The 12,297-nt window shown below is 37.8% G+C and overlaps 1 protein-coding gene across 1 annotated transcript in view; it reads right to left on the bottom strand.

Annotated features, from left to right (window-relative positions):
• Positions 1 to 11,016, bottom strand: part of LOC103773138 (protein MMS22-like) — a gene marked incomplete at both ends in the record, with an annotated part of 35,962 nt that extends 24,946 nt beyond the window's left edge. The window contains 6 exons of the mRNA XM_008940493.1: positions 680 to 773; positions 1,887 to 2,064; positions 2,153 to 2,240; positions 5,177 to 5,229; positions 8,835 to 8,960; positions 10,823 to 11,016. Of these exons, the coding sequence (XP_008938741.1) occupies positions 680 to 773; positions 1,887 to 2,064; positions 2,153 to 2,240; positions 5,177 to 5,229; positions 8,835 to 8,960; positions 10,823 to 11,016 (733 nt within the window). The remainder of the gene's footprint in view (positions 1 to 679; positions 774 to 1,886; positions 2,065 to 2,152; positions 2,241 to 5,176; positions 5,230 to 8,834; positions 8,961 to 10,822) is intronic.
• Positions 11,017 to 12,297: the final 1,281 nt, after the last annotated feature.

The following is a 12,297-nucleotide window of genomic DNA, read 5'->3' on the forward strand; positions in this document are numbered from 1 at the left end:
CTTTGAAGTTGGGTTCTTCAATTGCATTCTATGACCTTTTTTTATCTAGCTTCTGTGAAGAGCTTACTATTATCAATCTACTTTTTGCCCTTTTAAAGCCTTTTTTTAAAAAAAAGTAAACGAAAAAAAGATACTGCCTTGCCCTTTTCTAGCTGTACTTTTACAAGCTCCTCTGACTGAGGCTTTTTCTTTTGCCCTGTATTTTCTTAGTGTTGCACACCATTAACAATATAAATTCTCTTTGTGAGATTTTGTCTCACTTCACCCTTGGGCACTTTTCCTATATTGTTTTCATCAAATTGCTGTTCACTGTTATGCATTTGCAATTTCTGCAAATGTATTTTTATTTGTAATATCGAAAATTACTAAATTATTAAAGTTATTAATTATTATTAAAAGGTTATTAAATATTTAGCATGTTGTAAGCATCAGTTGAGAATAAACTTCATGATCTTGGTCAAGTTTTGACAGAACAAATTCCTATTACTATTTCATTTAATTTGAGCTACATGAAGATTCACAAGGAACCTGCCTTCACTATATTTGAGTTTACACCATTATATATAGCTATGTTAAAAACCTGTGGAAAGTACTAGGTTATTCTGGACAAATTAAGGTAAGAAATCTAGGTAAGCCACACATAGAAGAGTAAGTTCCAGCAAAATCCCTGCATACTTACTCATAATTCTTTCACCTAGTACATGAAGAACTTCCAATATTAGCCAATTAATATCCAAGTAGAGATGTAGTAAATGCCATGATGGAGGAAAGATCTGTGATTAGAAGTACACACATTTATTTTTAACATTTCATTAATGACTTCTGGACACTCTACTAAGACACGTGAAGATGGGAATACATTTTTGCCTGCAATGAACATTACAGATATCTGATCAAATACACTGTAGCATACAAACATGCCATTGAGCTAAAGAAAAAAACCAATAAAACACAACCTTCACAACAATTAATTCTGTCTGTAGAGGACATGTATGTGAAGTCTTTAATCTGATCAAAACTACAGGTGAAACACAATGTCTTGATTTAAGTTTGACAGATTACAACACCCTTAGTTATCATTTTCTTTCCAGAAGAGTATTAGGTAGCACACAAACTGCTATAGTGTGCTTTTAAAGTAATTCTGAAATTTCAATATTCTCCTCCTTAAAGTATTACTTGAAACTACTATTTCTTCCATCAGCTCAACAGTGGCCCTACTGACAAGCTAAACGAGCAGGAAGACCCAAAACACTGTTTCTCAGTGAATCACTCTTCTCCAGATAGTAGTTTATAAAACCTAAGACTGAAATTCCTTTTTTCATCTAAAAGATTTGAAAGCATTAGTTATTATATGTATGCACAAATCTTAACTATTCTGGTGCTTCATGTTGCACTGCCTATTCCAATTTCTGCACATTTCTTCTTCATGTGCATGATCTCTTCCTACTTTCAGACTGAATCTGAAATCTTCCAGATTTCAGACTGAATTTTTATCGAAGTTCCCCTCCTACTTGGAAGCTAAGAAATTCTAACCATTAGTAAGCACAAACACCAAGGAATTTTTTTAAACATACTATGCTAATAGAAGTCTACTTAAGTACCTGTAATTGGTATCACTTGTATAATGCAGGAAGAATTCTAAAAGTTGTAAGAGAAAAATAAACAAATGAATAAAAACAACAGAAAAAACAGAGCTGATTAGTTGCATTTGCCAAGTATGGGATGGCACCTAGTTAATACAGGGGAAAAAAAAGAACACACCCAAATAACAACGCATAACTTCAATTTCAGCCTGAAGAAAGATTAATTCTTATTCAGCTAAAACTTATTAGGTTGAATATGGACTGTTACACTAAAAAACCCTTCAAATTATAAAAGACATCAACCTTTGCCTGATGTTGAATGGTAAATGCTGCCAGGACAGTACTAGGGAGTTCACAAAGGCGACCAATGTGTACAGTCAAAGCATGAAGCTCTTCCACCAGGGCTGAGGGTAATTGTGCTTCTAGTTCTTCATACGGATGGAGTACCCCATCATTTTCCACTCTGGGGGGTTCCAGATACCTACGCACAGACACACAGTCAGAAAACAGATAGGAAGCAGCTCCACAAAGCTCAGAACTTAAGTTGGTAAATTGTGTGCAAATCTCACCTGAAGATGAAAACTTTCACGTAACGCAAAAACTCGACACATTGATGCCTGATGCTCTCTGCTTCGGAGTGCAAGTTTGCAGCTTGACCTGAAGTAAAAAAGATCAACAGCTCAAAGGAAACATGCCCACACTGTGACCCATGTAACATATGCATTCTCCACAGTAGTTAGACCAGACTACTGTAAAGCCGTCCTCTTTTCCGAGGACAACTTGGGAGGTGACCCACTTCTAAATGTCATATTGCCAGATGGATCCATTCTTTATCTTATCATCTCAAGTGCATACCCAGACACAGAGGGACAAGAAGGCGTCCAGTCCCTCAGGAAAGGTGGTAGAGGTGAGTGATTGGTGCTAGAAGTCATGCAGCCCTACCTACTGCCCTGCTCCCTGTCTGCTCCCAGAACACCTTCAGAAAAGACACGTGTGAAAGAATTTCTGAGCATCATTTTCTCTTGGGGGGCTTAAGCAGGTGGATTTATTTGGAAACATGCTTAGTAACTTCTCTTCATAGGAAGCATCACGTTGTTGCACAGCATTACACATCTTAAGGCACTAAGAGCTGTCCATTCACAATGCTGTATATCCTCTCTTTCACTTGCAGCTCTGTATTCTTTCAGTCACGTATTGAGGCTGTGTCTCCTTTTCTTTGCTTCCTGAAGCTGTTGTTCCCATGGTGTAGCCCTCCTTATCTTGCACCTGCAAGCTCAATCACCACTGGGAGCTACTGCCATTGGTCTGAGACTCACTCTTGATTTATTCCCACACTTTGCCTTATAGCTTTCAGCTTATACTAGAGAAAAATGAAACTTAGTGAATAACAAAGCAGATACAGTCATTCAAATGCCCAGTAACTACTGCCCAATAATGTCTATACACAAATCCCTGGCAACCAGTCCGCCTGCAACACTTGTACCTGATTAAACACATGACAATCATTCTTAAGAGCATCATAAATGGGAACAATAAATGAGGAGTTCGAGCAGGCTCCAATGAAAGTGTATCATGCCAGAGGAGATGTGTGGCAAAAACTCTTTGACACCTGCTGCACTGGACCGTGTCCAGAGAAGGGCAGTTGCCTTTGCTCCTCTCCCCAGCTGGCCACTGGGGAGTCTGCCCTTTCCTTGTCTTGCTCTCTCCCCCATCCCCTTCAGGCAACGCTGAAGTTCATATATGCCAACTTTTACAGACCCCACAAGTAAAGTTTTGTGCATAGAAGCCTATCTCAGTATCTTCTCAGCAACAACACTCACTGAGTGAAGCAAATCAACTGGTACAAGTATCACAACATTCCAGCATACGGCCTATCCCTACCACATGCGAAGCCATAGGATCTGCCACAGTAATAACCCATAGCTTTAGAGGCTCAAATCACTCTGTTCTAAAGGACTTATTTATAGATATTACTGCTGCTTTGTAAGATAAAATATTTGTTATTGCTAAGTTCTTGGAAGTTCTGTTTAAGCAAAATTTTATATTACAGTAATTCACTACAAAATCTTTTTGCATACTGTCATAAATCACTGAGCAATGAAACCAGCAGAACAAACCAGGAATAGAAGGGTGTTAAAAACAGATCAGGCATTTAAAAAAAAAGAAGAAAATCAACAAAACAACACAGAGCATAATAAAATATTTTATATGACTTCTACACACACAGTTCTCAGTGTCAAGTCTCCAAAGCTCATTAAGATTGATAGGAAATGAAATTAAATGTATGATATTGATACCTGTATAAACATATATGCACAACAAAGATTTACTAAGCAGGTTTTAAACCGTTGCAACAATGTGTTTATCTGAGACCTTGAAAATACCTAACATCACACTGCCTGATCATTTTAAATATCTTAATCCTCATGACAGCTCTGTACTACTAGTCTGCTTGTATAAAGGAGGAACTGAGTGACAGATGTATCAGACTTGCTCCCAGTTACAAAAGAAAGGCTGGTGCAAAGCATAACATTCCAGTTATTTCACTAGCTTATTTGACAACAGGAAGAACGGGGTACAGAGAAGAGAACCAAGTAGATGCTTAAATTAAAGGGAAAAAAAAGAACTACAAAACAGTTTCTGGTGTCCCGATACCATAAAAAGTTCAAATGTTATTTAAAATAAGGCTATTTCCACTTATGTGTTAAATGTCAGCAAAATTAGACTTTTAAGAGCCAATCAACAAAAGCATGTGAAAGGAGCTTGATGATAAATTCATACCAATAAATTAAATGGCAGAGCATGATAATAGCAAACCAAAATAATAAAGTGTAAAAATATTCACTTGTATGCTTAGAACACCAGCAGTTTATCTGTAATGAGAAGATGCTACAGTTTATTTCTGAGTAATTCTGAACTTCTCAGCTTGCTAAGTAATTCAGCCTTCAAACTTAAAATAAGCCCAAGGCTGCAATAATCCTTCAGAAACATACAGCTTCCCATGCCTTATTATTTAATTGAAACAAAGCATTTTGCAGTGATCCCATTTTATTGATCCTGCTGCAAAGATAAATAGTTTGTAAATAATTCTAAACTATGCAAATGTAACTAACTGGTGTAAATGTACGCCCAGAGAACACTGAAAAAAGTCCCAACCCACTACCTTTGTTATCAAAATAGTTCCTGGGAGTTTTAATGCAACTTTCCATTTTTAATTCATTAAACAAGTTAAAGAGCTTGGCCAAATTCTACCTTAGGGGTGACATTTTAACTCAAGTCAAATGAATACAAAATTCCCCACTGAGGTCAGTAAGGTCAGGATTGCCCTGTGCACCTACTGTACAGACACACCTGATTCCAAACTGATTCACAATGTTTCCACTATCTCTTTTCACACTACCTTACACCAATCACTTGGTTGCCTATATTTGTACTCCCACTGCAGGTTTTATGCTGGTTATTGCTGTTCTGCAGCACACTCTGTGAGCCGTTGCTCGAGTCAAAGTACAGGTGTGATCTGGGATAATATACTTCTATAATGAAAAGGTAGTCAGAATTCTATCTCAACATAAAATTAAATGTGTTAAACTTACCAAAATCAGATGAACTCGTTTCTACTAGCTCTTCCAGTCTGTATATCTGTTGCCTAATTAAAGGAATACACAGGTTTATGGTATTTATACAGGTAAAAGTTGTTTACATTTTGGTAAGGTCTAAATAAAACAGAGAGGTGAGACGTGCTTCTTGCTTTGGATTTCTGAAAAAGCTTAAAGGAAGGCAACAGACACATCCAAGTGTGAAGAGATGACAAGTGACAGAATTTGCTTATTTTTAAAACATTAAACACAGTAGCAACAAATATAAAATTAGCTGAAGAGTGAGGGAGGAAAAAAACAACTACATAACAAAAAAACCCTGAAAGCTATTCCCTGTGAGTGATCCTTCCACAAGTGTAAATCAACTTCATATTTGACCACAGAATGAACCTGAAAGTTAGCCCTTGTTGCATACACTCAGGAGACTCTACATTCACTTGTGAATGAGCAGGAGTAAATTCTATCAGCAGCTTTTCCCAGTTCCTGCTTTGGGTGGTCTGCTGCTTCACCTGAGCACAAAAGATAAACAGCAACAAAAACAGTAGACTAAACTGAGAAAGTATCTCTGAAAAATTTAAAACTCAGTTCAGTTTTGGAGAGGAAAGAGAGCATTCTTAAGGAAGCTGCTAACTGCAACTGCAAATGAAAATTAAAAAAAGGCTGTATCATTGGTAACTACTCAGCCATATTCCCCGACAACTGTTATTTTCAAGTGGTCTTCAAGTAGGGTCTCCACAGAGATAACGTGGTACTAAATTGAATACATAAAAGTGCAACTGTGTAAGACACACTTTCCACAGAAAATGCTGCATAAATTGAGAAAGAAGCTCTCTGCCTCATTTCTTATACAGTCAAAGCAACAAATACCGAAGGATTAAAAACCAGGATGCTTTGATCAAACCCAGATCAAATGCTCTTATGGAAAAAAACAAACAAACAAACAAAAAGCCAAAACCAAAACCACTAGGAAGTGTCCAAAAGGATCCAAAAACTCACGTTCCAACCTGCATATTAAAAGGCAGGTACACATCACAATTATCTCACTTTGTTTTTCCTTTTAGTTTTTTTAGACAAAAATAACATCAGCTGCCCAAGATTACCTTCAGCCATTGGAGAAGGCTGTAAGGTTTTTTTTGTTTTGTTTTGAAATTGAAGCTCAATTTCTGCATGAATTTTTCAAGCATTCCAACCACATAGAAAGGAAGTCGGTCTCAAGAAGAAGGACTTTATGAAAGAGGTGTTGGAAGTTAGTCAGAAAGAAGCCAGACAGGGCAGGGTAGTGGTGGTGGGGAAGAGTCTCCAGTGAACTGACAAAAGACAGAATACAGTGGGCTGATAAAATAAAAGCACAAACTGGGCATTAAAGGCATGCCAGGTAAAGAAGAAATTTTAATTTCAGTTTGTGTTTGTACTTCAAAAATTCATCCACAAAGTTGTTCACCATTAAATCATTTGATTTGGAAATATTCTGACAGTTAGAGGTACTTCTGCTTCTTAAGCAAAGACATATTGTCTTAATATACCAATTTAAATGGTTGCAGAGCTCTAAATCTGACTCGCACACCTTCAATTGCAAAAAAAAAATCGCAGGTAAGAATTTTTTATTGCTCAATTAATGTTTTTAATTTGCTGTGTTATTATTTGCTACGTTTAAAAAATATTAACAATCTCTAACATTCACAGATACATTAAAAAATATTAGGTTTCTGTAAGCATGTATTTAGAAGTAGATACTATCTGTACTTCATAAACTCAACTATTTACAGCCATCTTATCCTCAAGAATCGTTATAACTTGTACTTCACACGTATGATTTCTACAATGGAAAAAGTTCTCCTACTTCCAGTTGCCCACTCCTCTATGACTAAAAGTGTTTCATCTTATGACTGCGCAGCTAAACCAGAAGAGAGAATATCTTTGCAGAAGGACTTGTCACACCAGTTTAGCAACCAAACTTTCATAGCCAAGAGCTTGCTGAAATCCATTCTTCCTACCAGTTCAGAAGGTTATAAAACATGTATAGCTTGAATAACTTAAAAACCACAATAAAATATGTCTTATGTTCACCTCTAGTACAGTTACAGAATATTTTATATTACAGAAAAAAAAAAATATCTATTTAATTCAACAGATCAGTTACATTGCTGCCTTGCTGCCCAGTGATTTTATAGAATCATAGAATGTTTTAGGCTAAAGGGACCTCTAGAGGTCATCTGGTCCAACCTCCAGACTGGTCCAACACCAGCAGGGACATCACTACCTAGGTCAGGTCACGCAGAGCCCCATCAAGTCTGACCTTGAATGATTCCAGGGATGGGGCATCCACCACCTCCCTGGGCAGCCCATTCCAGAGATCTATCACCCTTATATTAAAGAACTTTTTTTCTAATATCCAGTCTAAATCTATCCTTTCCTAGTTTAAAACCATTACTCCTTGACCTGTCATTACAAACCCTTCTGAACAGACCTTCCCCTGCCTTCATGTAGACCCTTTCAGGTACTGTAAGGCCACTACAAGGTCCCCCCAGAGCCTTCTCTTCTCCAGGCTGAACAGCCCCAACTCCTACAGCCTGCCTCCATATGAGAGATGCTCCATTCCCCTGATCATTTTGGTGGTCCTCCTACATTAGGTGGTCCTCCTTCATTATGTTAATGAACAGTTAATAAACAGGTTAGACTAAATGCTGAAAGAGATACAGTGTTTATTTTAAATAAGTTATCCTCCTTATGTCCTTCATTATCAGTTTAATTATTTTTTTTGAAATCACAGTAACGTCAAAGCTTGCATCAAAGAAGCAAAGCTAAGTAACACTGGCTTTAACATACTTCCTGTCATCTATAGCATCACGTTTCAACAAGCCAGACCTTATTAACCATGATGCCCTTGCCCATACCCTAAAAGGATGGAAGAATCCACTACAATCAAAGGAATGATGGAATATATCACATGTATTTGTGGACTCGTACAAAAGCTCCTCTTCCGTCCACTCTCTGAATGTGCTGTACATCCTGAGGATTATCAGTAGCAAAGAGGATTATCAGTGATCTGTGTATTTGCATTGACCAGATTAAACATCTACATTGAATTAGTCAAACACTGAGTAACTGTATCCGAAGAGATTGCTGAAGCTCTTCTAATCCAAACAATTGAAGAAAGTGCTGCATCCAGTATTTACAGTATTTGATTTTTAACCTCCACTATTCTTTATGCACAAAAAAAGGTCTTAAAACCTTTGAAAGACAAGTTTAACTATATGGGTAGCACAATCTCATTCAAGAAAGTCTTATCTAGTTTATTTATATATTCTGAAGCTAGAGCCTTCTAAACCAATCACAACACTGTTGTAAGAACTACCCTTAACACTTTTTATCTGGTGTTGGCTAAGATACGCACCACACTGCTTAGAAAGATTTTATTAAGTCATATAAATGTTAAAAATCTGTGACGTAACATTTTCTTCTTCCTGTCATTCTGTCTGTATCTTACCCATCCCTGACTGGAGTGCTAGATAGACAGCATAATCTTTTTGGATGCATAGAATAGCCCACTGTCTTCTATGATTTTACCGTCAAAAAGTCGAGACTTTGTTACATCCTTACAGGGGGTATAATTACAGGAGTGAATTTATTATAAAACACACTAACATTATCATACCCAAGTAATCCAAAGAGGAGTTCGCAGGATTCAACTAATGCCATTTCAGTCACCCACTGAAACCCAAACATTTCCACTATGTCATCCTCATAGTCATTTGGAGAAGGATCTAGTCTCAGCAAAACCCTGTAAAAGAGAGCAAACAATACTCATATATTCCACAATACTAAACTTATAGAATATGACAGCTACAGCTACCTTATGTACCACTGATATTTTATCAACACATCAGCAACATGTATACTACAGATCGGAAGGAGTAGCAGTGCTCTCAAAAGACCAACTGTTATGCCTTTATAGCAATATAATACATAGTAGATAAACTATGACAACCTCCAGCTTCGCAAGAGCATAAAAACCTGATATAGTCACAGCACACCGTATGTTTTAGAAACAAATAAAAATTAACAAGCTACCACATTGAAACGTCATCATTCTTACAAGGGCCTGAGACGTACAGACTGTCCTCAACAGGAGAGGGTGAGACATTTGAGGATGTGCTCTGCTGTAAGTGTATGCTTGGAATCTGTCTCAATGTACATTGGATGCCTAATAACTAATGCTAGAACATACACTGCCACCTTTATATACATCTAATAATATTTATATAGAACATATTGATAAAAGCAGACACTTAGGCAGGTGAACTGATGCGGGTCACAAAGTGTGACTTCATTATTCTTCTAACTTAAACTAACACTAGGCCATGACTAGCCTTTCCTCTGACTAAAGGAAAAATAAATAAAATGAGCACTAACATTTTACTCAGAGTGGAGAAAATCTGTATAGACTGTTAAAATATTACTAATTACGCAAATATAAAAATACTTCACTAATGCGCTTTAAAAAAAAATCACAGTAAGCTGCATAACAACAATAACAAAGGCATCAAAGCAAATTATTTCAGAATTTTTCCACTGCCTTTCATAAAATACCTCAACGTAGATGAAGTTGAATTCATTAATGTGCAAGAAATACTTCTATTTTTCTATATGTATATTTCTATATTTTTCTATAACGCATTGGGCAAGCACTTGGTTTTCATTATATTACACACTGAATTCACTTTCCTCTTGAACTATGCACTGTTACAAGTTGAGTTCTCAGAGGCAAAAAGAGCATCTGCTGAATAATGAGCTCAGTCTCCCTTAACACTGGTAGTTCACTTCCTAACTGCCTGAACATTGGTCTGGTTTGAAGCCTTTAGTAATTAAAGGCTTCAAACTCCTGTTCTAGATAATGAAGACAAAGGAGTTCCTCACATGCAGGCTTTCCCAACAATCTACAGTCTGAGCAGACAAGGTGAATAAACACCACAAGAACAGTATTACCAAAACTGTAGCGATCTGGGTAACCTGCCTGCATAAAAGCTCCTGAGTGAGTTCCTGAGAAACCCCTGCAGGATCAGCAAATGGCACAGAAAACTAAAGCTGGATCAGAGATAGCAAAGAAGATATTAGCTAAATCAAGGTAATGTTTTAGAATCTCACAAAAAATACTTACTTGCTATGCATGTGGCTCCTGAACCTTAAATTCATAATGCATGCAACAGCAGATCTTTGATGGTCTTAAAGCTACATAGGACAGTCTCAGCAATCTGGGGAAGTTGGGCAGAGCAGGTTTGTTTCTATCTTGCCCAAGAGACAAGGCCAGAACTGAACAGAGCATGTGACAGCAAAAAGCAGTGCTGTACCCTCCTCAGACATTTAAGGAGGCTCAGATAACCAACAGACCACTTTTGAAGTGTCCTGACAGTCCTGTAACAGGATCTTTACAATATTCACAAAGCTAGAAGCTGGACCTAGGACACTATTCAAAGTAGTGTATCAACACAACTGCCCTTCCCACTTTGGTATGCCACCAAGCTGATCTCAGGATCATAAGAGCTGAAGAACAAACTGATTTGGAAACCTTGTTTAAAGGCATCAAACACCAGTGGACAGAACACCTGAGATATTATATTTCTAACACGAAAGAATCACACATACCTCTTAAGAGACCCGCTTGCTAAATAAGACTCTGGAGAGAAGCTTCTCCCTCCATTTTGGTTGTCAAAAGCACAGGAAAAGCACGACGGCTTCGAGTTCTCATTCTCCACTTCCATTGCCATCTCCAAGCTTTCTGTGAGAAACAGGGGTGTGGAGGAAGCCACAAAGTCATCATCTTCATCCATTGTTTCCACCTGATCCAGAAAATACATAAATGCTCATGGTGTTTCTTAAAAAAAAAATTCTCATTGTTACAACTCCCCATAATGAGTTCAAATGAGAACACGAATCTGATTAACTGTAACATCAAACTGACAGAGAGACACCACCAACAAAGGCAATCATGGTCTCATGCCCTGCCACACAATTCTGCTGGTTTGTGCGTCTTCATCTTCCTCCATCACAAACTGTTCAGGGAGTCACAGCAGTGAAAAATAAACCTTACAAAACCAAAATAGGTTTGCTTTCTTCTCCCTTAATGCCCTAAACTGACTAGTCACGAGCTTACACTAGCACTAGGGTAAAATGAGAGGCAGAAATGTATTAAAAGGCATGGGTGAGCTACTTCCAGGAACACTTCTTTTTGTGACCAGAGTAGCTATGCTATGAAAATACACCATGCATTATAAGCTCCTACTTGTCCATGACATTAAGGGAATATTACATCTCAAGTTCCTTTTAAGAATCAGTAAACACGCCTCACATGGTAATTATAGAGCCCTGAAATGCTAAAATTTTAAAGCTCAGAAAACTGCCCTATTGCTGATTCTAACATAGCTACACTTAAAGTTTCTACTTAAAAAGTCTGACTTCCTAGGTATCTGAAAAAAGAGCAACAACAGCAAAGAAGCAAGATCATGTCCAAAAGAAGTTCACTGTATATTTGACATTAGTAAATTAACTTTTCATACAATATACTGAAAGAATAGAACGAGGCAACAGGTGTCATAGAATTCTACAATAACATGCCAACAATATAATTAAAACTCCAAACTTTCATTGTTGACAGTTTTTGATACTGTTCTTGCAGAAACCAGTTTACACCATAGCTCGAGGTTGGTAATACAGAGGCTAGACTGAAAACTGAGCTCAAGGGGGAAAAGTTATTGTCCTACTTTCTCCTATTCATTCCCATTCCTGCGGTGCAGTCGGCTGTGCAGCAGCAGCGCAACACTTCAGGGAAAGAATTACTCCAGTGCTTCAGTTTAGAGCAGGACCCCATGTAGAGATGTATTAGCATAGCTGGTAAGGCAGCAATAAGCAGCTAAAGAGAATGCCCTAAATGAGAGAAGTTTCTATGGAAAGCTTGTTCAATAAAGGGGATCAAAACGATAGGACACACCGGAAAAAAGGTACAGAAAGGCAGCTCTCCGCGGATGCAACTCACGTCAGGCCTGTACTTCTTCACCACATCCGTGATCCAGCGGAACCACTGACAGACTTCTGGCAACGCAGCCTCGGCCAGCAGCTAAGAA

Source organism: Merops nubicus, unplaced genomic scaffold, assembly GCF_000691845.1.
Source record: "Merops nubicus isolate BGI_N331 unplaced genomic scaffold, ASM69184v1 scaffold12525, whole genome shotgun sequence".
In the NCBI taxonomy this organism is placed as follows: Eukaryota; Metazoa; Chordata; class Aves; order Coraciiformes; family Meropidae; genus Merops; species Merops nubicus.